The 27,089-nt window shown below is 39.5% G+C and overlaps 2 protein-coding genes across 2 annotated transcripts; both read left to right on the forward strand.

Annotated features, from left to right (window-relative positions):
• The first annotated feature begins 548 nt into the window (after positions 1 to 548).
• Positions 549 to 5,634, forward strand: LOC144055144 (tubulin polymerization-promoting protein family member 3-like). Its single transcript, XM_077570872.1, is given in 6 exon segments — positions 549 to 584; positions 586 to 684; positions 686 to 777; positions 2,378 to 2,569; positions 3,033 to 3,186; positions 4,346 to 5,634. Coding segments are annotated over 6 exon segments (765 nt in total). The 3' UTR covers positions 4,538 to 5,634.
• Positions 5,635 to 6,968: 1,334 nt separating this feature from the next.
• Positions 6,969 to 8,917, forward strand: LOC144054789 (cerebellin-2-like). The gene is made up of 4 exons (XM_077570078.1): positions 6,969 to 7,032; positions 7,344 to 7,503; positions 8,350 to 8,495; positions 8,616 to 8,917. The coding sequence occupies exons 1-4, from the start codon at positions 6,969 to 6,971 to the stop codon at positions 8,915 to 8,917; spliced, it is 672 nt and encodes a 223-aa protein (XP_077426204.1).
• Positions 8,918 to 27,089: the final 18,172 nt, after the last annotated feature.

A 27,089-nucleotide genomic window follows, 5' to 3' on the forward strand; every position in this document is an offset into this window, starting at 1 on the left:
ACAAATTTTATATCTGGTCTAAATGTACAATATTTTTTTCATACTCTTGTTAACAAAAGTGGAAAAAATATTAAACTAATAGAAATAGTTAAAATAAATTTTTGACGTCTATAGCCGTCAATGGCAGTGAATGAGTTAATTAAGTGTGATAAATTAGAAATCAAAAGGTGGGCAAATACTTTTCCCATATTTATTAGTACAGTATTTTCTGAGTGAGTTATTTTCTTCATCAGAGTATTGTTCAGTTACCTTCATGAAACAGTGTGATGTGATTTATGTGTCAGCTATATTGTCAGTGTGCTTTGTCCTTTCAAGGGTGACTCTCATCATGTCCAAACAAGCCCACTTCTGTCATTGTGGCCCAAATAAAAGCTGTCACATATGAATGACGGAGAGAACAACACTACAGTCTACTGAAAACAGAATACTGACGTTTGGTGGTTAAACAAACACAGTAGATTCGACTAAGTAATAGGAAAAAATGAGATGAACACAGCATGCTTTACTGTATGTGACCAAACAGACAGAAGAGCAGCTGAGCGGCAGTGATGTCACTGATGGTGCTGGGTGGTACTCTCTCCCTCCACCCCTTCTCTCCTCCTCCTCCTATCCACGCATCTGCGTCGGTGTCGTCATCGCCAAAGAGCCTGGGAGTGGCAGAGAAGAGGAAAGGAAGTGGAGGAAAAAAGAGGAAGGAGGAGGACAAGACGGTTGAGCAGCTGTGAGCGATTTCCGGGAATTTCCTGAAAATATTCACTGGCAAGCATCCTCCAGCAGGTACACTTTATGTTGACTTTGTAGTGGATGCCCCGAGGGACAATGCAAGAGGGAAAACTGGAAGGGGGATGTTGTTTATTTACAATTGCAACAGATTGCCGTCTCTTTGCTCCAGCAACAAATAATATATATGTGCAGATTAATGTTGAGAAATGTGTCATACTATTATTTACCTACTTGCTACTTACCTTATTGTCAGTTTTTTCCCTACTTATTATTAAAAATGCCTGTTTGTATTCTAGTAGGCTAGTCTAAGTGGTGTTGATGAATGTGTAAATCTTGGCTTAATACGAGTTTTTTGACTGAAGGAGATTCAGAATTGCATTTCACATTAGATGCAAGCTGCCCAACTAAAAACTGATACCAGTGCAAAAAGAAGCGAATAAGGGAAGGCTGATGTTTGCGCTTTGCGTCAAGGAAGAAGAAAGTAAATGACTTTCATTGTTCACCGTCTGCAGAGAGGGCAAAAGAGAGGGGCCATTTGTAAATGAAGATGATTGAATTAAACTGGCCTGCGATCAGCTCGGTGATGGATGTGCGACTGCGTCTCAAAAACAAATCGGAGCCAAACAAAATGCTCACTTGAGCTGATTAACATGCCAATCAGGTGGTTGGAAATGTTTTCAGCAAAAACGGAGCTATAGCTATATGGCTATTAGGAATGTATCGATAATGGCAATATTGTGATATTGCGATATTAAAACTGCCACAATATCGCCGTCGTCATGTCACGATATTAAAAGAAGCACATCTGTTAAAAAAGTCAGGTTGATTTCTAGTTGTGCAGTTCTAGCACCTTCTGGTGGCTAGTTTTTTAGTGCAGTTAAATTTTCACAAGGCATGTTTTGGCCCTTCTATGTTTAAAATCCACGCCAATGGTCAGATGAAGGGGAACGCGATATGCTTGTAAATGAGTGAATATGTGGAGGAACTCAATTTGTGTATGCATTACCAAGTGCCTCAATATTACAACTTTGATTGTAGGTTGATTATATGCATTGTTGTTATGTACAAAAGGGCAATATTCTGTTTTTTTTTTAGTATGAGCTCATTTAAAAAAAATATTGTGACATTTTTTAAATACCGGCAACCTCTCCACAATATCGTGATAATTATCGTATTGTGATAATATTGCATCGTGATGTTTGGATATCGTTACATCCCTAATAGCTATAGCTAGATTCAAACCCCCCAAAAAGTAATAGGAAAAGGGACAGTATTCACTCTCTGAGTACTCACTCATCAATTAATTATTGAATAAATTGATCGAGTTTTATCGCCTTTTTGGTGCAACACATATGTTTTTTGATAGCTTTATTAGGATAACAGATAAGAAACTTTGGTGAATCAGTTGTTTAAAAAAAATAAAAAATAAAATAAAATAAATTCCTGACAATACGTTCTATGCAGCCCCACTAGTCTAAACAAGGCATTATGGTAATATTGGTGGACTAAATCAATGTCAGATGTTTTATTGCTGTTGCCGTAAGTAATGGTATGGTGGCTGTTATCGACAGCATTCACGAGTAATCGATACCTAAAGCCCATATCCGTACTCGCCCATCCCTAACAGTAACCATCTACTGTTTGTGTTTGTCAGCATGGCCGAAGGCTCCGTGTCTACAACAGAGGTGGAGGCATCCTTCCACAAGTTTGCCGTTCACGGTGACAGCAAGGCGACAGGAAAGGAGATGAACGGCAAGAATTTTGCAAAGATCTGCAAGGACTGTCTCATCATCGACGGCAAGAATGTCACCACCACAGATGTTGACATCGTCTTCACCAAAGTCAAGTAATTGTTTTCAATGCAGCATCATATTAGACAAAGTTGTTTCTAAAACATAACAGAGCAACTCGATAGGATGGATGAGATTTATATTTATGTTATTTACAGCTAGTGTATACAATCTAGCAATTTCTCATCAAAAATATAAGCTAGTTTGCTATCAAGCTAGAGTTGGCCACCCCTGATCTGAAATGTGTTTTCTTTTTTCTTTGGTTTTGTGAGTTTTTGTTGTGATTCTTATGTTGAATGCCACCAAAGTATGATTCTAGTAATGGCAAATCATGGAAATTAAAGCAAATTATTTGAACACATGCAGGTGCCACGCAAAGATTACATTGACTTGATTTGAGGATCCTGTTGCAATTTCACATTCCGGCATTACAAAAAGAATATGATTGTATATCCATCCTCTGGCACCGGGAAATATTTTCCTGAGAGCAGCCTACAACCGCATGCTATGTTTCCTCAGGTCCAAGTCAGCTCGTGTAATCACATTTGAGCAGTTCATCATGGCCCTGACTGAGCTGGGCCCTAAGCGCTTCAAAGGCAAGAGCAAAGAGGAAGCGCTCCAGCTCCTCTATGGTCTCATTGTTGGCAAGGAGCCCGCCAATGCTGGAATCACTGTGAGTACATTGTCATTAGTTCCACTGCACTCACGCCTCCTTACGCGGCTGAAGAGCTCGGTGCTCCAGATGAGACACGACATAGAAGGGATGAGGCAACATAACAATTTCAGTCAAATGAAATGCATTACAATCTCAGTAATCAGACTTTTTTATTATTATTATTTTAATCTTGTGGTGAGCAGATGATGCCTTTGCAAAGGCTACGGCCAAGTTTTGTGATCTTATCTCATTCATTTGAGTCAGCAGCAGCTATTGCTTCTCTCACCTTTCCTTCCTGATTCTGGTTTCTCTTTGAGTCGTCAGTAACTGTTATTAGAAGAAACAGACATCAATCATTATAAAAGAAACACTAATATGGGACCCAAACTAATATGGCTGCGATGTCCAAAAAAAACCCATAAAGCAAAATAATTTTTATTTAGAAATAAATACATATACAGTTTCATCTTAATATGTCACTTTATGATAACTTATATCTCAATAACTGTTGAAGATATAAAAAAAACAACTTTTTTTCTGAAATCTTTTATCTCTACAGCGAAAATCTAAGAAATAAACGTTTCATTTAACTTTTTCACAAATGTTCAATATGCAAGCCGTTAGTTACACGGCACACATCGAAACGGTATTAAATTTTTTTCCGTTTCAAACTGGAACACGCATAAGAGGATCGATGGTTATCAAGGCCTCAGATCATCCACTGATGTTGGAACGAGTTCTCCTTTCCAGCAAAATACATTTTAAGCAAATAATAGGCAAATCGGTGGAAATGGCATTTTATACAAAAAGATCAAACATTCAGCAAAACTACCGCGGCAAAAAAAATCGACATTTTATGTTTTCATGAATTTGGCGCCATTTTTAGCCTTTTATAGAGGTCATATTTAAGAAAAAAATGTATCCGATGTCTATGTGTTCGTCTTTAGATTATTTTGTTGCATGCTGTTGCCATGGTAATGCACTGCTTGCAAAGAAAAATTATGCTGTTTTTGAGAGTCTGAACCACCTGGGAAAATACTCATGAAATTTTACACACACATAAGGCCTGGCAAAAATATTTATATTTTAAAGCGGTCTTGTTATATGTTTACTGTAGGTGCAGAAAGAAATTTTATTTGTAGGTCAACTGAATTCCTTATTTGAACACTTTTATTAGAGACCAGCAAAGGCAGCGACTGTGGACAGACTGACGGACACGTCCAAGTACACAGGAACACACAAGGAGCGATTCGATGATTCGGGAAAAGGAAAGGGTAAGATTGGACGAGAGGACGTCCCAGACGCGAGTGGTTACGTTGCAGCTTACAAGGGCAGCGGCTCCTATGACGACAAAGTAAAGGAATCCTAATCCTGAAGACACATAGTATGTGATTTTGGTCTTTTCAGATAAAATGTTAATGTGCGTATGTTGGCAAGCATATAAACTGAGTCTGCGCTTTACTTTGTGCCTTATTATGCAAAAGGGAAATGCTCTTACACATATTTATTATACAAAGCATTTTTGGAATGGATGATCATTTATCTGGTGTCAAGCAATAATAACAAAAACCTTCTGACTCCACGTCATTTTGTGGTTGGATCATTACGGAATATTTTTGCATCATTAAAAAAATGACAACAAGAAAAAGAAAAAATGTTCATTCAAAACATAAAATTAGCCATACACAATTATCCAAAGATGAGTCATATTGCTGAGATTGAAGACCAAAGTCAGAACTGCTTTTTCAAGACTAAACTGCATGTCATACTAATCATCAGATAACAAAACAATACATGCCCCCTTGAGGTTGTGAGTAGAATGGGGACGAGAATGACCCAGATCAGCGAGCGTACTGCTGGATTGTCATCATTGACACAATAACCCTAAAACAGTTTTTTTTTGTTTGGAGACATTGATGAGCTAGAGTTGCCCAACATAAAGACCCACAAAGATGTCACTTGAAACTGAAGCCATTCATAAAGGCTTCACTTCTTCTCAGTATAGCCTAGCATAGCCTGATAAACATCAACCCTTTTGGAATAACTTAATTTGAACATCTACATCGGCTGCACACGATTAAAGTGTGTTATACTCACATCTATCATGTTTATTTCCAAAGAAAAGACAGGGAAAATATGTCACTTTACCCCATTTTCATGTCATTTTTTAACTAAGAAATGTTTTTTTTTTCGTGCTCTAGAGTTCAAAGATAGAAGACGAAACAATTTACTTTTATATTGTCACATTTAAGCCAATATGTTGAGCTCTCAATACTGTCTTAGTGTATAAATAATGGCATAATGTGAATATACTGTATACGGATGTGCAGCATGCAGCATTTGGAATGATTTACTGTATGGGACCTAATGTAAAAGTCTTGTGGAACAAAGTAACACCATTGTAGTGTCACTGCTGGATTGATTCTAATGAACTAAAGTGTCAATAAAGTAAATGCTTTTACAACATTAGAAGTGGTGCTGCTCCATTTGTTACTTTGCTAATTTCCACCCATCCATTTTTCATTTTAACCCCCCCACCTAGGAACTTAGACAGTTGGACAGAAAAACATACTTGCTAGGTTCGTTAATGACTTAAAATTGTCTCAGGTGTGAATGTGAACTATTAATTGTCTCTACGTGTCCTGTGATTGGCTGGTGACCAATATAGGGTCCAGGGTGTACAACGTCCCTCACCAAAACTGAACTGGCAAATGTTTCAGCTCACTATAGAAAAATAGAGGGATAGATAATCACATTTATACTGTTACAAATGGTCTTATTCTCTTTGTGATGTTATACAGCGATGCTATCAGCTAATCTGACACCTTCGACCCCATAACAAACATATACTGTGCAGTTGGCAAATATAAGCTTTGTGAGCTGGTTGATACAGTGAGGAGCCTCTTGGGATGCAGCCTGCTAAAAGCGCCTCTAACACCTGGACTAAACACGGAGATAAAAGAGCACCTCGCTGAAACACTTTTGATCAGATAACGTTTGCTAATAGGTTATTCCAAAAGATAGGACTCTCCACCCACCTGGACATAAAAACCCAACCCTTGAATGGACAGAATCTCTTGGAAGACACGTCAGAGTGAATTTCACTGTATTGCCTTTTTTGTTGGATTATTAGTGGAGTTTTCAGGTAACAAAGTCACCGGTTGGACAGGAGCTTGTGTGCGGCGTTACAAAAGGTAAGAGTTGTTATTACTGTTATTTTCTATGATCAAGGATGATCCAGCATTACATTAAAAAAATATTTATTTATTCATATTTTCTTATGACCAAATCTTGTTTATTTAATTTTTCTTATTACACTGCCACAAAAAAAAGGACCTCAAATTACTTTTGACTGACAGCATAAATACATGGAAAAACATTGATTTGTATTTGCCCGTTACGTAACTAAATAAGGTAGAAAAAATGTTGGAAACAGTAGCCTACAGTACACAAATTCAATCTATAACATATTTAATTCGATAAATTAACACATTGTTGACTGATCACTATTATTTTGTAAGTGCAGAATTTGTCATACAGTGTATAAGTGTAACGCAAATAAATACAAATGAAATCCCTGCTCAGTGTCTAAATATAATACATTTGGCATATGAACATTTATTTTCATAGTTATTATCCACAAATATAGCTACACAATTAAAGGCTGTAATGTTTCTAAATGTTATAGACTACACCCTACATAAAATAGAAATACTTAATAATAATTAGTTTTTTCCCTTCCGTCAATTGACTTTCCCTTTAGGTGTGAGATGAGAACTCGAGTGTGCACTCTTTTCGTCATGAGCATACTGTGGGACAGTTCCAGAGCCCAAAACTCCATCAGCATATTAAAAAAGGCTGCAGGTAAAATCAACATGATTCCATGCATTCAGTCCTGTTCTCTCAATTAAGGTTTCTCGGTCCAGGTTTCTCCATTAAGTGTTTTCTTCGGGGTCATCTGAATCCAGCCCTGCTCTCTGTTCTTACTTTGTATTTTTGTTCCCAACTCACTTGCCTTGCTTGCATTTAGGTCCCAACAACGCACCTCACGTGAGAATGTTTGCCCTAGTCTTCACAAATGGATGCATACGTCTAACATATTTGTAAGGTGTTGCTTTTTGAAACATTGTTAATTTAAAATATGACGATCCCCATGCTTGCCTTTGTGTTTGCAGAGGCACTGGAGGATGAGCTGACGTGCGCCGAGTGGGACTGCGAATGTGCCTTCACGAGACAACGTGGCTGCTGCTGTGCCAGCCTCGACCTCAGAGAGTTGGAGGATGATGTCCTGCTAAGGGTGGTGAACTTGTCTGCGACCATGTCCCAAATACAAATATTACAAATAATAATCCATCCATCCATTTTCATAACCGCTTGTCCTCACAAGGTTCGTGGGGGGTGCTGGAGCCTATCCCAGCTGGCTTCGGGCAGTAGGCGGGGTACACCCTGAACTGGTTGGCAGCCAATCACAGGGCACAAAGAGACGAACAACCATCCACACTCACAATCACACTTATGGACAATTTGGAGTGCTCAATTAACCTGCCATGCATGTCTTTGAAATGTGGGAGGAAACCGGAGTACCCGGAGAAAACCCACGCAAGCACGGGGAGAACACCCAAGCTCCACCCAGGAAGGCCGAAGCCCGGACTCGATCTCATGTCCTCTGCACTGAGAGGCGGACTTGCTAACCAGTCACCCACCGTGCTGCCTAATAATAATAATAATAATAATAATAATAATAATAATAATAATAATAATAATAATAATAATAATAATAATAATAATAATAATAATAACAACAACTCAAAAAGGTCCAGGTAAAAGCAAAAAACATTATATATATATATATATATATATATATATATATATATATATATATATATATATATAATGTTTTTTAGAAAAAACACAAAAAAAAAACCTCAGAGGAGACTAACATGCCAATGCTTCCAAATTTTGGACAAATACCACGTAGTGCTTAATTCGATGCTAAATAGTATAATATAGTAGAAATAGATAGTATAATAATAAATAGTATTGGAAATAGTATTTTTCTCATTGAAGTATGCATGAAGAGTTCCCGTCACATTGTGCTTTGGCGTCCTTGTGAACGGGCCTACCGCGGAAGTAATAAAGGCTGATCATCTCATCTTGTGTTTTTCTTTTTTCCTGTTGGACTGCTTCTGTTTCAGGAGGGATGAGGGTTGCGTTTACTGCCCATTTGAGCCTCCAAAAAAGCTGCCTCGGGCCATTCACCAAGAACATCCCCATCCCTTATGATGACATCATCCTAAACCACGGGAGTGGATTCAACCCAGCCCTCGGTAAAAGCATTGCATCAACATTCATACTGCCTGTGTCATAATGTGTCTGACACATGTGCTTAACTTTTATATGTTATATCCCTACAAACTGCTGGCGAGACTAACCCTTTTCCACTCCAGGCATCTTTACAGCGCCTCGCCCCGGCGTCTACTCCTTCTCCTACTCCGTCTACTCCAAGCTGGAAAGGTCAGGAGCGAGGATGTACTTCAAGGTGCAGTTGATGAAGAACGGAGAGGCGGTGGCGTCTACGTGGGAGGACAACAGGGAGGACTCGGAGGGCAGCGGCACTCACGTGGTGTTGCTGTCCCTGAGTCAGGGGAGTCAAGTTCATGTAGAGCTGCTGAGCGGCAGGCGGCTATGTGGGAATGTCCGAGGCCTGAACACATTTGCGGGCTCTTTGCTTTACCCCATGCTAGCTTAACTACAACCTTACATCCTCATGAATTGTGATGAAAATGTCAAACCTGAGAAATATGATTTATTCTTTACAGCAGAATTGAATGGATTGTTGCTGAAGAGTCAAAAATGGAAATCAAATCAGGGACGGGAATATTTGGGGAGCCTCCTAACGACGGCCAAGGAAGAAACACAATCCGTCCCCCTGGAAACCGCTCGGTCTCATCCAGGTGTTATGCGGGCGTCCTGTGGCTTGTGACCATCTGTCAGGATAGCACTCACACAAAAGAAGACATTTTATGCTTCAACACATGATGTCTGCATTAGATTTCCTCTCTTAAAAAAAAGAAAGAAGATTTCCTCTCTGTGTTTTGTTTGCTGAGCTGTATAAATTATGGTCGATTTGTCTTTTTTTTTTTTTTCTGGAGAGCTCAGTATTGTTCATTCGGTAATTTTACCGATTTGACATGTCATCGTCATTGCTCCCTTTTTTTATATATAGTTTTTTGTATGTTGGTGAGAATGTGTATGTGCGTGTGTGCGTGCGTGTGAGTGTGTGTGTATTCATTAGTTCACCTAAAACCTATTAAAAAATCCCATACCCTTCACCTAAACCGAACACATCCAGCCAGAGTCGTGAGGCCGTCAGGAGACCCGAGGAAGGACCAAAGAAAAGAAAGGAAAGTCTATTTATTTTTAACAATGAATCATAATTGTCACGATTTTTCAACACCTTCTACTAAGGTTTATGGATCAATTTATGATTGTCTGAATGTAACGTATAATGTGACATGACATGAGTGCAATTATGGGCACAGGCGAAAATTAACACCAGTTACAATATATAAAATCCCATATGCGCAAACTCCATCTCCAGCATAGAGGCCTTGTATTAATGTCACAGCCATTTTCTCGCAACCGGTACTGTGAAGATAGGATTCACACAGGACTATTGAGCAACAATGTTTACAATTAAAAACGACAACAATCCTTTGGAAAGGAGGCTTTCTCCATCCAACTAACCAATCATTATACTTGCTGAATGTGCCAGTAGTGGCAGACGTACAAACTGATAAATTTGTTGTGAATCACTATAAAACCCACAAGAAACTACAATTGGGCCTATAAAGTTGACAACGATTCCATCTGGGCTGCTGGTCAAGCTTCAATTTGACGACAGCTGAGGTCTTAAACATGCTTGGTGAGGGTTTGAACACAAAAGGTTTCTATGATTTTATTGGATTTTGTCTCAAAATCTGGGGAAATTGAACAACAACAGGGTCATTCATTTTAAGAGGCTCCATGTATTCACCCATCCCAAGCCAGCTGTAATAGGATACCAGATACTGGGTAGAAAAAAATGGAGGGATGGATGACATGATCTATCTCTCCATTTTGTTCGCCTAATAGCCTAGCCTAATTACAAGTTTTTTTTTAATCTTGCTTTCACAATACCAGTACAAATACCACCAAGCTTTCCTGTCAATCTCAGGGCAAACATGGACAGCTCTATTCCAGAAAGGTATAAATCAATTGTAATTATTCTGAAGAAAAAAAAAATCACATATATATATATATATATATATATATATATATATATATATATATATATATATATATATATATATATATATATATATATATATGTATATATATATATATACATATATATATATATATATATATATATACATATATATATATATATATATATATATATGTATATATATATATATATATATATATATGTCTTAGTTTGAAAGAAATCTGAGTTATTAACCAGGAAACATTTTAGACATGTTTTTTCTTCAAAAGTACATATTTTCCCCCCACCCCGGAACACATTTGGAACTTGAACCCTATAGCCATCCCATTGTTAACTTTTGTGAAGTTTCAAAAGTAAACATATTTATACTTCTGCTGCACAGCTAGAATACCCTCAACTGAATTTAGTTTGGGCTGCTGTTAACTGATTTTGTGGATTTTAGGGTTGATTTTTAGTCAGTTCCCTCCCCCTAGGATACTGACACAAGATCTGGATTTGGTCACACAGCTGCCGCCCAAAGCTCCTCAGGGATGATTACATGCAGAAGACAACATTCTCAAGCTCAAATGAGAGCCAAGAACTAAAGATTATAGTTTTTTTCCAGTTTTGTGTCCACTTTCTCTCTATGCCTGTCTGTGAGAATTGAGTGATTTACTCACTTTATATAACCTTTTATGGTTGAGTTTGAAGACTGTGTGACCTCATTGTATTGTTTGTGAAACTCCTTTTCCCAACAGATGGCAGCATTGTTAAACAATATGGTGCACAATGAGCACGCTGCTTCTGCTTGGACTTCAGTTTAGAGCGTTAATGTCGAATATAGGCATACTTTTGATTACACTAAAATAACCAGGAGATGGGAGAGCGGGAAAAAGCTGAGGGAGGGCGCAAAAAGGTGAGTAGGTATCCCTCAAAAAGACTAACAGACTACTCAGTGGGTGAGAAAAATGATTGAAGGTATTGTAACCCAGTAGAAAAAACCCGTCATATTTCTTTATTTAAATGCACCACTTTATTTTGAAAAATGATTTATTTTGGTAAGCGAAAGTGTGCATTTTCTCTGTCTTGATTTCCTATTGGGAAAGTCGCTTAAGTGATCATGACTTTGTAATTGGTCTACGTTAATAGACCCCACGTCCTCGAGATGATTCCTGTGTGACGATTCCTTATGATTGCTAATGATTAAACCGTAGTCTTGGTGAGTTAAATGTTTATTGAAGTCGATGTAACTGTGACAAATATTCAAATGCTAATTGTGAAATGTTTTATTTTAAGTGTGAATCCCAGCATGAACTGAGGGTCCGTGACTATCTGACCGTGTTCATGCTCAAACCGTTGCCGTACTATTGCGGGGAAAAAAAGCTAACGCTAAGCTAATGCTACCCGCGAGTGGAATTATACTGCTTATTTTAAGGGAGAAACTTGATTGTACTTGTTCAATTTCAAAAGCAAGATTTAGGCCCACAAACAAATGTGTCACTATGTTTTTGGAAAATTATATGACATTTGGTTGTTAAATGCTCATTTTAATGTGAGGTTTAACTGAAATATTGATTTTACTCAACTATCTGTTGTGTTCTACAATTGTTTTCTTATTAAATTGATAGATACATGTTAATCATAAAACATATGGTTAATAAGAATTAAAGATGAAGAGAGTTATTGTTATTGTATGGGTTGAAAACAACAATTTTATGTGTAACAATATTTTTTGAAAACATGGATGTATATGACTTATCTTATGTAATTTGGATGTAGAATGTCAGAAATGGAGAACTACGGTGAAGCTATAGCTGCTGATAAGATCAAATTAATGACACTAGACTTTTATTTAGCTGAATACAATAATAGAAATTATTGTTAAGTAGTCCAGTCTGACTCGCTAATGCTAATTAGCGCTCTACTCGTGGCACTTTTATCACTCAAAAGAATGGTTCCACGCTGCAAAAAAACAAACTATTATTGGAATAACTTGATCGTGACTTTCTCCTTCTACTCTCTAATGTGGCTACAACTTAACAGTGTATCAGATCACATGGAAACACACTGCCCCTAAGTGGCCAAATCGGGTACAACACGAACAGCGCTCCCAATAAAGGCACACACAAACAGAGGGAAGACAGTATAAAATGATTTAAATAAAATCAATTTTGGGACATTTAAAATAGATTCTGAATCGTACTAAATGAGAATTGCGATTCTTATGAGAATGCATTTTTTGGCACACCCCTAATATTTAGATGCCGGCTGGTAAATTGTAAACAGTGTTATTTTATTTTTTTTAGTACATTTAATACAGTTCTTGTTGCTCATTTCTGTCTCCAGCTATTTCTTTTACACACTCACCATTACCCCTATTGTAGCCTTCGGGAATCTAGACTCTGGTCCGACTTACTTGATTCCTAAATAATATTATTCTTGAGTACTTGGGGCTTACAGTATGGTGTAATAGATTTTAGTGAGGATTTACAAAAACAACAGATATATTGAAGTAGTTTACATCAAATCTGCAGGTCCGGTAGAAAGCCAAGAGGAACACAGACAAGGAAGGTTGGTGGAGAATGAAAATGTTTGGCTCACAAGAGCATTCCTTGGAGAATGACAGAGAAAATAGAGATTGGAAAGGGAATAAGCATAGGAGAGAAGACGTGCTGCAGAAGAGATAGACAGTGAGGTAGGATGTGGATATAAACAGCCTGAAGTGTTACCTACAGGTGATAGGAAATACGTAGTGGCTAAAACAAAAGCAAATGTAGAAAATCAGATGTGAAGGTGTGAGTTGCAAATGAAAGTGTGTAGTATAGGGTAATCACAGTTACACAAACAAAGAAAAGGTGCAATGGAGGAAAAGGTAATTGAAGGAGAAACTCAGTCAGGGATGTGTGAAGAATTGGAACTGTGTCCAAGTAGCAGTGAGCCATTAGCAAAGGGAGTTAGAGAACAGGAATTGGTAAGCCGGTACAAGGACGAATTTGGGAAAACAAGAGACAACAAGAAGTAAAAAGTGAAGAAGAACAGCTGCAGAAGAATTCTTAAACTTCATTCTAGATGATATATGATTGCTATCACAGTGGCCTTGTTTACACCAAATAGTTCCAAATACCAGCAGGCACATCTTCATAACCTGACCGACGCGCCCAAGGAGCAATTACTGCAAAAATTACCATAGAAACAGAAGTTGCCCAAATCACGCTGACAGTAAACTAGATACACATCACAGACATTAGTGGTTCTCCGGAGAGCAGTTTGGAGGAAGGTTGCCGCGAGCTGAGGGACGGAGGCTGTGTTTATCTTAAAACAAGGACTAATAAATACAACAAGTATCCTATCAATGTGGGACATCCCGAGTCCCCTTATACGGGTGATTGCAGCGTAAATCCCATTCCTACCGTGGTACGATATCAAAGAATGTGTATGACCCATCTAGTGGCATTTCTCTTCTGATGTTTTGGCTTGAAGAGGCAAGCAACAGCTTGGGGTGCATTTGCTTGAAATTTATTTTCTTCTGCCAGGTGGGAAAAATAGATTTACAATTTTGTTTATGCTTTTCCTTACAATATTTGCACTATTGTGTTAGCCACATGGATAATGGATGGCCAAACGAGGCATGTAAATGGTGACCATGGCAATGTATGACTTCTCGGCTGAATGTAATGTCCGTAATTGTTCCATCAGATGGTTAGCAACAGTATATATATAGGAAGGATAAATACAATGGCGGAAATGTTTATACAAACATTATCTCCCACTTGCCTCCTCTTTCCTTCATCGTTTATCTCCTTCAGGTGACGCGTGACAGCAACCTCTCGTGACTTAACGGCATACAAATATGAGCATTTGTCTCACAGGCCCTGCACTGTTTACTTGTACATTATTGCCAGTGACACCAACATCAGCTGTGATGCTTGCTCACTTCTGCAAATGAGGAGCGGCAGTGCTAACCACTGGTCCACCACTTTGATGATTTGATTTCCATGTCACACTTCATTGCGCATAATTCAACCGCAATCAGCTTGTGTGACATCAAAAGTTAAAGCAGGAATCATTTTCAGTTGTATGCTGTCACAAAGCATTTAAATGGCCCAATATCTGCTACATCTAGCCAACCCCTACAATCACATCTGCTTGCAGTGCAAAAAGGATTCTGGGAAAATTGTTCTCATTTTTAGCACGATAAGAAAAATAATTTTTGCATTTGGTAGGCCTAATTGATATCAAATTAAGGACAAATATCTAGCTTTTTCTTAATAAGACATTACTGGTAATATTAAGAAAAAACATACTCATAGCAAGCTCAGATAATGGTTTGAATGAAATGACCAGCAGAAGAACAATACTTTTTATTATTTTTATTTTAAGAGGATAACCAACTACATAACTTCTTGTTCTAACTGTTTCAAGAAAATATGTCCTTAGCCTTTTGTAAGGCTAAGTTTGCCAAACATAAGTGAGTGCTTATGCATTTTACGAAAAAATTGTTCTCTATATATTACAGCTTGAAAAAAGTAAATATGACTTGTTTTTAGTCTAAAAATACTATTTTTAAGACCGTTGAGGTTGATATGGGCTTAGTATTATTTTTTATTTTTCTTAATCTTGCCAAGTAAAATTTTCGTGTTTTGTTGGCAGAAATTTTGCTTATTTGAAGTAATACTTTTCTTATTTTGCTATATTTTTTTCTTCAACATTCTACTGTCATTTTTGCAGTGTGGGAACATATTTTTATTTTATTGTTATCGTTATCATTATTATTATTATTATTATTATTATTATTATTATTTACCTTGCCTTTCACTTTGAGTCCTTGAGCTTTTGCTTGGGTTGGTCAGCCTGGTGTGCCTTTATGTCGCAATTTGTCCACTCCTGTGTGCAACCGACTGCTTCAGGAAAAATGCATGTAACGCATCTTTATCAGTCTATGATGTGAACTCGCCATCCATCAACCTACACATCTATCCAATCATCTACTTACGTCCCATTCATCCATCTACATGTATGTATGGGTAGCCATCCATTAAGATAACAATTCTTCAAGCCATCTGCCTACCTATTTATCCATTTACCTTTCCATCTATTTATCAACCTACTCACATACTATCAATCAGTTCTCCACTTGTAGATGAGAAAGATTGTGGACAATGCCACCATAGTTAAATATATTTGTCTCTCTGGTGTGTTGATGGGGTGTGACACATATGTCACACGTACATCATGGATGTGATTTGGTATCCTATCCTAACAGTAAAGTTGAATTGGATGTAATGTGCTATAATGACCAAACCCTGAATGGAAGATGATACAAGGCATTCTATGTGCAAGTGTGTGGGATTGCCTTAGAGGCCTCTTTCAAATGGTGTTATTACATGTGGGGGAGTCAAAGCAATCACCTCCTCCCCTTTGTTAAACGTGTTAAAGCGCTGGCAAATAGGTGTGCGCGTGTGTGTGCATGCGTCCATGTGTGTGTATCGTCAGCCCCACGCTTATTGCACTTTGTGGACTGTGAAATGGCAGGGTTAATAGGAGTTGCCGTGCCCACCTCATCTATTCACCTCAAGACAAATAATGCATAATACATATAGCGCTACTCAGTTGAATGCACAACAGAAAACAAAAGCCTGTTTCTCAAGTTTGATAATGTACTGTAAAGTAATTTACTTTAAAGTACTTTGGTATTTGTATTGTAATCATGAAAGAAGTGTCACGTTTCGGTTCTGTGAGGTTGGGTTTTTGTTTGATTTTGGGTGTTCATGTTTTTTTTTGTCTGTGTTCTGTGTCGTCTTGTTATGCGTACCCACGTCCGCCTGTGTGTCTTCCCTTCCCTTGTGTGTCAACCAATCAGTGCCCTCATACTCTTGTGTCTTCCCCAGGTGTATCTTGTCAAGTAATTAGCAGAAGTGTATTTAGTTTGTTGGGTTTGTCCAGTCAGTGTGGGTGCATTGTCGACGTGTGGAAGTCCGTATGTCAAGTCTTCGTCACAGCCAAGTCGTCTTCGTCGAAGCCAAGTCGTCTTCGTTACAGCCGCAGCCCAGCCATCATCACAGCCATAGCCAAGTCATAGCCACTCCACAGCAAGTCAATTCAAGGCAAATCAGGTCCTGTGACGTCACGCTCGTTCCAGTCATGGTGTCACGCTTGTTCCAGTCTTGGCGACCAGTCTAGTCGCACTCGCTCCAGTCATGGCGACCAGTCTAGTCACACCCGTGCCAGTCATGGCGACCAGTCCAGCCACGCCCTGTCCAGTCATGGCGACCAGTCCAGTCACATCCTGTCCAGCCATGGCGACCAGTCCCGTCCAGTTATGGATGTCCGCTCACCTTCAGTTTCACTGCCCATTTCTCCTGCATTTGGGTCCGCCCTCCCTCAATCACTCACGTCCCTCATGACAAGAAGTAGCACACAATCCATTTGGGATGCTAGTTCACCCTAAGGCCCTCACAGTTTTACTCTGAGTTAAACTGACACCATTATAAATGATGCAGATTTACTCGTTGCTACTCTACTACTATGTCAGTGAATGTTACATTTCTGGTCCAACAGTTATCAATACAGTTATCCTCTTTACTGGTACACTTCTATGGTGACCTCACAACAATAAATGCAAAAAAACAAAACAAAGAAGCATTATTTACGAGCTTTCGATACTACTTCCGTAGCATATTTGTCCCCAAAACCAGTTAATGCCCCTGTGAGCCAAATATAAAACAAACAGCAATCACGGCGAAGTTAAATGGTGACTTTCAGAGTGAAACTATAGTGCTTTCACAACCAAAGCAAACAGCAGTGTTTAGTTGGATTTTTGTCTTGCTTGTCAGTCTTTGCTGCAAAAGAAATTGCCATGTCTCCAGCTAGGTCAAGGCACAATTCTATAGGACTGAATAACAAAATAAGAGTGACTAGACAAACTAAGAGTGACTAATACAAGACCATAGCAACTTACAGCATTATCATCAAAAGCAAATGACCTCTTGGCCCAACCCAAAACACAGTCATAACCGAAACATTAAAAAGCGATGATATGTTTGTGAGTTGGTGGTAATGTATATTTATATAAAACAAAACTCATCTGAACAATGACACTTCAACATACTCTTATATAGGCTAGAAACCTAATTATGCTTCCTAATTGTTCTCAGCTTGACAGTGATCACATAGACAATGGAACTTCTGGCCTCTCTCACACATGCACACACAACATACGGAAATCCCGTGGTTCGGGTCTGAGCTGTACTGTATTTGCATCAATGTGTGGGCAGACAGCAGCTGTGTGAAACATGGTGATGCTAATGAAGGCTGGAAGACAAGGAAAGAGGTGGAGAGGAGGTCAAGTAGACCACAGTGCAGCACACACACATGCAGGTATGTGGCTTTATTGCACCTCCCTGCTGATTTAGAGGACAACGTAAATTCTGTCATGGATGAATAATAACAGCGCATGCACACATCCTCCTACACAAGCACGTTTTTCGAGTCTATTTTCTCCCTAATTTCTGACACCAGAGCAGACCTCAGGCACATAATAAGCAGCGAGTAAAAATAGCAGCACTGGATTTGCACAAATCCCAGATGCTTGGCTTCCAGAAGATGCTAATTTTGTTATGGGGCCACACAGTAATGCATGAAGCCCAAGTGTTTTCCTGAAAAGCGGAAAAAAAAAACTGAGGATGTGGCTTTGTTTTATAAAGGAATAAACTGCAAGTAATTACAATTAAAACCCGAGCAATAACATCATGACAATTGTTGGTATTGCACTTACACTGTACAGTGTTTAAACCAGCTCCATATGTCTCAGCTCCATTTCTATTAGTGACAATATGTTGGGGAAAACACCAAGATGTGCAAATGAAACCGCAAGTAGATGACCAGAATTTTGCATTACTTTTTAAACTGCCTGACCTGTAGAAGTCATTTCTCACTTTATGGGGTCTTAACCTGTCAGTGCTCATCACATTATAATAATGTTCTCTAAAACCAGCTCTCGCTGTGTGGGTGAAGAGCTGGAGGGAATTTTTCTCTGGAAAGGGAGGAAAAAATGACTGTAAAAATTAAATGAGAACATAAAGTTACATGTAACACGGGACACAGCCAGATTCTTTGTCAGTTACAAATCAGTGCTGTTTGGTATGCTAGACTGGTTCCTAGAATTAATAAAAAAAACATAAAAAAAAACGTTTCTCCCCACGACAGAAATAATTCTCTCCTGACTCTTTAAAAAACTACACTGGAACATCTAAAGCTGACATTCTGAACTATCAGAGAATAAACACCACTGAATAAAACGAAAAACATAATACCTCACAACAGTACACAGATAAGAGGAAAACACGACCAGTGTCAACATTTGTTGTAAATTTGATCCAGTCAGCCATTGTTTTAATGTTATAGTGATTGACATCTTCTTGCATGTAAAACAGACAGGGGGCCTCAAACTGAACCCCCAAATTTTTTGAATATGTAGATATATTTTTACTGTGTGTTCTTTTTAACAAGCTAGAAACTTATAGCTATAATATATTTATAAAACCGTAGAGTTTAATACTAATATTTAAACAACAAAAATACAGTACACCCCCCCATTTGATTGAAAATGGTTTGATCCACCTCGACCACTCCCCTGCTTACAAGCAGAAGAGCGAGCACGTCGTCCTCAGTCCAGTCACGGGGCAAGTCTCTCTAGTTGAGTGAAAGTGTTCCTTCCTTTTACCAGGATATATGAAGTTTCTTACCTTCTACCACTCAACACCAACACATTATTTTCATTACCAGTTTGCTTTTTTTGCTCCTCAATCATGTTGCTACGTGCTAATGAGGCAAACAAGTGTTAATATCAATGACTTTATTGTGCTGCTATTGGCTAGCTTACTTTAACGTGTGTGGCGTGCGTGCGTGGTGTGTGTGTGTCTGCACAGAAAAAAAAATAGCCTCATGAGCCGCGTTTCCACTGCAGGACGTTGGGGTATGGGGAGGGGGGTAGGGACTTTCACAGGAACGGTCCTCTCAGCCGGCCCGCTTGTGGCGGTCTCTCCACTGCGGTGTACGACCCATTTCGCGACGTCACGAGTTTTGATTGACACGTAAACGCCGTGCGACGGTTTCTCCCGTGACGTCACCCAAGCACCGCGCGACGAAAATCACGAGAGAAGAGAAAAATTTTAGGTGTTTGCTGTTTTACTCTGCTTTTTATTTGATGTATTTGGCGTGGATGGATGGTTTGAGTGAGAGGAGACGGCGTTTAGATGAAGAATTTGAAAAGGCTGACTCGCAAGTCACAATTTTCGATCAATACGTAATTGTCTTGCTACGGTTTCTGTGACGTCACCCAAGTACGGCGCAGCAAAAATCAGAACAACAACGAGGACGGCGTCTAGATGAAGAATTTGAAAAGGCTAACAGTAGAGTGGAACAAAAAGAGGCAAAGGATTATTATGAGAATTGTTTTAGTGGAAGAGACTTAAACCGAGAATGCATCATCGTCGCACATGAAGGTAAGATCGTTTTTTATACTAAATCATTTTTAGCCAATCAGCACGAAAGCCCGATCGAGAGTTTATCGGGCCGGCGGAGTACCTACCCTCGAGTAGGACCTCCGCTCGTCCCCGTAAGTTCCTGTAAATATGGCCCGGTTGGGAAGGCTCCTGCAGTGGAGACGCGCACATACGGGGCTGGCCCCGTAAATTTACCATAAAGTTTCTGCGGTGGAAACGCGGCTATGGAGTAGGTCTTGGACAAAAGATTGTTTTTCAGATAACAAAAACTCAATTTTGAAGGATTTGTATTAAAGACAAGATGTAAAAAGGCAGACACAAACAGTCCTAAAGTCAATTTGTTTTGTTCATATGTTTTATATGTGTCTGTACTTCACCCATTCACAGACATGTACATGCATTATGTTAGAAGACTATCTTTGTCTTCCACGTGTTCGTTGTTGTTCGGGTAGAGAGAATGTTGATTTTCTGAATACAGACTGGAGATCGGTGAACAGGTCCTTCGAAGGATTTATTTTACAGAATATTCCGGACACAAGCAAGTTTACAGACAAATGGCTTCAGTCCTCTTGCAAGTGTGTCGTTACAGCGGACTCACAGCATTCTTATACTATCTTGAAGGCAGCATCCCATAAAACTCCCAAATCCTCAGGAAACAGCCCCCAGACCTCAGCTAAGACAGACATCATTCAATACACATTGACAAAATGGCCCTTTGATGTGGAAATATAGTAGGTCTCAGACCTGACGCCACCTAGTATAAGACTTACAAAGAAATCATACTAACACATTGACTTCAACCACAGACAAATGGTCTAATGTTGTGGAAATAGAGGAGGCCTCCAGACCTCATTCAAACACTCACCAAGCTCTACTGAGGAAATTAACTCTTTCACTGCCAGACGTTTTCAGAAACGGGTTGTCCCCACTGCCAGCCGATTTAAGCATTTTGAGTGATCTTTCAAGGTCCACAGAAAATGTTGTGTTTGGACAATGGAAACACAAATGAAAGATTGGACTCTCAGCTTTCATCAGAAAAAAAAGTTTGTTTCTACCTTATTCCGTTCTTCAATAATCAACAATAGAAAATGGTTACTTTCACCGAAATTCTCTGTTTTGAAACAAAAAACGGAGAAAAAGAGCTTTTTGTGAAACGATGTTATTTCATGCACTCTAGTGAATTGTACACTTCTTTTTGTCCATGAATGATGCCACAAACACCTAAATAGTGCCTTACTTCTGTAAAACGCTTTCACCAACAATGAAAAAGTGTTTTTTGATTGCAAAATACGTTTATTTCCATTCAACAGTGTAACAATTTGACAAAACAATTTCGCAAACTATTTACAAATGTGTGCAACTGTGGTACTACTTACAATTATGTGGATGTTTCAAATACAGTTTTTCCTTTTGTAACGCTCTCCTGCGTGCAAGGAGACGCCAGGACTCGCACAACAGTTTACTTTCACTTTCGCATTGGTCCGTTTTGCGTGCAAACGTTACACTTTCTTGACGGCCTTTTTTTCCGGGGAATAAATAGCAAGTAGCAGACTGTACCCACTCCTCCGATGAATATGCATTGGACTCGGGGCACTCTCCGTCGTCCGATCGAACGTCCGCCTGTGCGTGCTCGGCTGTGCTCCGCGTTACGACATCGTCATAGCCGCCGCGTCAGCGGTTCCAATTTCGCCGTCAAGCTCGGATTCACCTTCATCATCATCGATGATGATCATCGTCGTCATCAATGTACTATTTTAGCGTTAGTCGATGCCTTTCGTCTTGTAAGTGTAGAGCTGCTTGCAAACGCTCGCCATTGCCCGTTCCCTCCTCCATCTAGCTCCATCTAACGTCTTCTACTGCCGCGTCAATGCTTCCCAACCACGGAGTCACCACCCTCATCTTCATCATCGATGATGATCATCGTCGTCAACAATGTGCTCTTTCAGCGATGCTTTTGGTCTTTGAAAAAAACGTCTCGGGTGTGAGCTCCTCGCGACTGGCCGCCATTTTTCCTTTGTCTTCCATTCTCATCTCCTGCTCGACGCTCTAGCTCCACCTCTACTGACGCCCACCCGATCTTGTCAAAAGAGAGTGATCGCTGCCCTCTAGGGGCCAAAAATAGTCATTAGGCACAACAGACCGGCTGGAAACCTTCACCACAGCTCCGGAAGCCTTGCCCGCACCCGTTTCAAAAAAAAAACAAAAACATTGGATGACGTCTTTAGACGTCATTGGCAGTGCTCCGTAGGTTTTTACTTGACGTCTATAAACGTCAATGGCAGTGAAAGAGTTAAAACAGTTACGACTAAACTAAAACAGTTATAACTAAATCTGGGCAAAAGACCCTCAACAATTATTATTATTTTGTAGATTAAAGCACATTTATTTTTTTTTAATGTGTATGTAATGTGTTTTTTAAAAGATAGTACAGACAAGTATAGTCAAAAAACAATCATTCTGTATTAAGTTAATGTCTATTAACATATTTTATATGTTGTGTGTTTCATTTAAAAAAGAAAATTTCTGAAACAAGTCCAAGGTCCATTTTTGTTAATTCTCACTCTAAACTGTGTGGAGCTGGTTTACTCCAGAAACATGCATACTGTCAATGCGTATGTTGAGGAGCTCTCGTATCAAAAAGAATACCCTTCTCAAAAAATTACGGTTGGGATATGTTTATATTTTAAGTCCTTTTCTCCTTTGCATAACTTTGATTAGATTTGGTTTACTCACTGACTTCCCATGCAATTTTTGGAGCGGGATGTAACCCCAAACCACGACAAGCTACCTATCACATACCCCGGCAGTTGGTTTCTTTTCAGCTTTGACTCCCTGAATTAATGAGTTCATTGTTGATCGTTCCTCACTGTGTTTGTATTTTTGTTCTACTCCCTCACAAACAAGACCTTCACTGTCTCGGCCTTTCTCTGCGACAAACCTTTGAATGTGTTTTGTCTCTGCGGGTGAGCTCAACTGTTGCTGTGTGTCAGGAACTATCAAACAAAACCAGCAAAACAGTGATTTCTCAGACTGGCTAAGTGAGTGCATGTGTGTGTTTGTGTAAGAGTGTGTGCGTGTGTGCCTGTGGTCTGATACAGCTGTCTGGCATGTCTGATATGACAGACAGTTGCCACAGGCTGTTTGATTGACAGCGGAGACGTTTTTAAAGAGTTACACCGAGTGTAGTCGGGTCTTGTTAGGTATTTGCAACTGCCAAATGATTTAAAAGGTTGTGTCAGCGTTCGTATACTCTATACTGTATATTAAACAAGAGTTGAAATAAGCCATTTGGCATCGCAGTTTGCGAGTCAAAATTGATATTTTACGCTTCATTAAAACATATTAAATAGCAAAACAGAATGACAGATTTTTAAGTTTTTCCAATAACTAAATCACAAAAATCTTTGCTGTGCTCGCAACACCAGCTCGCTAGCGATGAGCTTCAGATGGCTGCTAGTGTGGCTAAACACACGGTGGAGTCAGTAATAGTTTCCATGGCAGTAAATAAGCCACACTTCTTACAAGTATCGTTCTCACAAAGGGATGATGGGTAGTAAATAACACAAGACGGAGAAGCCATGCTAATTATTTAGCTAACTTAGATGTGATCGTGAGACACAGGAATAAAGTTCTTGGGTGACAAAATACACTTTTTACAGACGTTTGGCTAGAGCCATGTTAAAAATGGAGCGTATCCAACTTTCAACATCAAAATAGCAGGCAATTTCATAAGTGCCTAAGGATAAAGTTATAATAATGAATAATTTTACACATATAGCTAAACAGGACCGGAAATAAATTGTGTTACGTTGCAGCGTACGTCAGACGGGAGGAATGGCCCAGAAGATTAAAAGTATGTTAATTAGAGCTTGAACTCACACCCAAAATCCAATTTGAAACAAATGGTAAATGGTAACCCCTTCCATGAACTGTCATCTTATTCTGGTGGAAGTTTTATGTGTCTCAATGATCCTAGGAGCTATGTTTTCTGGGGCTTGTTGGAATGACACTCTGTCTTCCGCGTGTTCGTTGTTGTTCGGGTAGAGAGATTGTTGATTTTCTGAATACAGACTGGAGATCGGTGAACAGGTCCTCCGAAGGATTTATTTTACAGAATATTCTGGACACGGCAAGTTTACATACAAATGGCTGCAGTTCCTCTCCCTCGTGTGTCTTTTCAGTGGACTCCTATCATTCTTATACTATCTTGAGAAATTATTACAACGCCTCCTTTTCCAACAAGATCAACCACCCCCCCCCCTCCCCCAGCCAAGACAAACTTTTACAGCATTCAATACACATTGACAGATGGCCTTTTTAATGTGGAACTATAGTAGGCCTCAGCCCCGATGTCACCTAGCATAAGATAAGACTTTCAAAGGAATCATTTTAACACAATTGCTTTAACCCAGGACAAATGGCCCATTGGTGTGGGAATAGAGGAAGCCTCCCCCAAACATCATTTAAACACTCACCCAGCTCTCCTGAGGAAATTAAAACAGTTATGACAAAATCTAGGCAGAAGAATCTCAACAGGCTTTATGCCCCTAGCAGGGTCACCCATGGAAAACATTTCCTAGGTGTGGCACCAGACAAAGCACGGCTCAGACATCTCCTATGAAAATTGGAACAGGTTTTCCCTTGCCTGTATGCGGGTCACCGGGGCCCCCTCTGGAGCCAGGCCTGGAGGTGGGGATCACAGGCGAGTGCCTGGCGGCCAGCCTGTACTCATGAGTCCTGGCCGGGCTCAGCCTAAAAGGACAACGTGGCTCCCACTTTCCAATGTCTTACCATCTATGAGAGGTTGTTACCTTGTTGCACTTCATTTTGTTATATGCGGTTTAGCCAGTTTAATTTGGTTTAATCTCCTTTTCGTTGTCTGTCCCCTGTTGCGCTTTGTCCATTTACTTCGTCATTGTGTATTTTGGGGTCTTATGTTTTTATTTGTTCTTCCTTATCGCTTATGCTCACTGTCTAGTGCTGAATTGGTTTAATGAAGTAATAAGTCTTGTTTATTGGCCATTCTTGGTTGGTTGGTGTTCCTTTCTTGCTAATATGTGCCGTACAAAACATGTTTATTATTGTTGTTGTTGTTGGCTGTGGTGCCAACACGCTGAGAGGTCTTTTTAATATGACGCTGCCTTTTTGTACAAACATGGGTGAAGAAACTTGTTAAAGGAAATAATTGCATGCATCTTCAGAAAAGTACCCACTTACTGTATATTAAATGAATACATTGTTTTACCAGAATAATCTTTCTTAAATGTGCAGTTTTCTCAGAATATACCAAATAGATTCATGGACTTTAGAAAATAGCTCCTCAAATATAAATACACAAGTGATGCTTCCATTAAAAATCATTGTGCCAACCTTCACAAACATTCCCTCAGATATTTTGCAAACGTTGACAGGCTTGGCTTTGCTCCTGTTGAGTGCTGAGATTTGGCAGGCAAGGACCGGGAAGGGAACGTTTGCTGCGTGTCACTGAATCCTGAAGGGAGCTGATGTTCTGCCAAATGTGCTGAGTGCAATCTATGACAAGAGCAAGGATAGTGAGGATGCTCCCGGCCAAAGAATTCAAACCAACCATCATGTGGGATATGACGTGGACGCCACGTGCCAACAAGAGGCTTCAATGTCACCGATAGAGACAAACGAGCTGAAATGTGTCGTCAGTGCCGAGCATCGTAACTAAGAAGGCAACGACTGAATTTCTTTATGGGATCGTTTGATTAGCAGAAATTGAAGTCATAGTACTTCATGCATTCAGAGCAACAGTGAGGAATAGTTGGGAGGAATTGCATCATTTGAGATGCGTTTTGACATACTGTAGCAGTGCAATGCAGTCTTTGGAAACATATTCTCAGGCTATGGAATATATTTTATGAAAAACAAACCACAGTTGTGAGTTTGCTCTTAATCAAGAAGGCGCATTACCAGATATGCACCATGCCTTGCACCAAAATAACTCTGACAATATCTGCAATTAAGATTTGTTGACTTTCACAAAACTGCAAAGGGTCACCAAAATACTTCTAAAAGCCTTGATGTTGCCCGTCTATGGTAAGACAAGAAATTTATCAAAATTGAAAAAGCTCAACACTGATGCTACTCTCTTCTCTTCTCTCCTTTTTGATTTAATTTTTTTTATTTTTGCCCTGCAATTTTGTGCCCCCTCCACTGGTTGGCGCCCTAGGCAACCGCCTAGTTTGCCTATGCCCCGGGCCCGGCCCTTTCATACCGTACTGATGTTACTACAGCTGTATTCTGCTGTAAAATAGCCCGATTAGCAGTTGCTTGGCTTACTTTGGCTTTGCTGGGCACAAATCCTAAAGGTTCAAAAAGGTGTTAAATCTTTGCCCTTACTACATCCTGACTGAACTATAAGGTCCGGTTCACTGGAAAAAAATAACCTCTGGCCAGATGTCATCTAGTTTGCAGTTGCAGGTTACACAAATGCCCTTTAACGCACCCAAGAGCATCCTCAGACACAGATAACACACAGCATAAACAAAGTCATGTAGAGGATCCCTCCCTCAGTAATAGTCTGTGAGATGGCTGTGTCGCTCAGAGTTGAAAGCCACAGGAGGATGAGTGATGATTATGCGTATGCAGAACATCAATTGTGAGGCAGCACTCACACACGAGTCGTTTTACGCATTCACCACCTGCAAATGCCCTTGCTCGCCATACGTTCTCGCCACCATTCATGCCTGCGCCGACAAACATTCAAAAACTCGCACGCATTAACATAAAGCACGTGAAACGATGATATGAGTTTAAGTGGCACGTTTCAATGCTAATACATGCCAATGGCTGTATCATACTTCATCTCAAAAGACCTCGGCTTTACTTTATTCATCACGTAGGCTCACATTTTATTTGGAAGAAGAAGAAGAAAAAAAAGCAAGCTGTTAAATATCCCAAGGATAAGATAAGCCATTCGGCTCCAGATAAAAATCATGAATAAACACGATTTGAGGAAAAACACAAAGGAGATTTGAATAGATTTAATTTTTGTCCTTGGAAAGAAAACTGGATTGATGGCAGCTGAGTCATAATACTTTGATCCAAGAGATGGAGTGCATTAAAAAAAGTTGAGGCTAGACGACACTTCGCTTTACTCATTTAGGAATGGATTTTCTCTTAGCATTTCCCTAAACAACTAT

Source organism: Vanacampus margaritifer, chromosome 7 (assembly GCF_051991255.1).
Source record: "Vanacampus margaritifer isolate UIUO_Vmar chromosome 7, RoL_Vmar_1.0, whole genome shotgun sequence".
NCBI lineage: Eukaryota > Metazoa > Chordata > Actinopteri > Syngnathiformes > Syngnathidae > Vanacampus > Vanacampus margaritifer.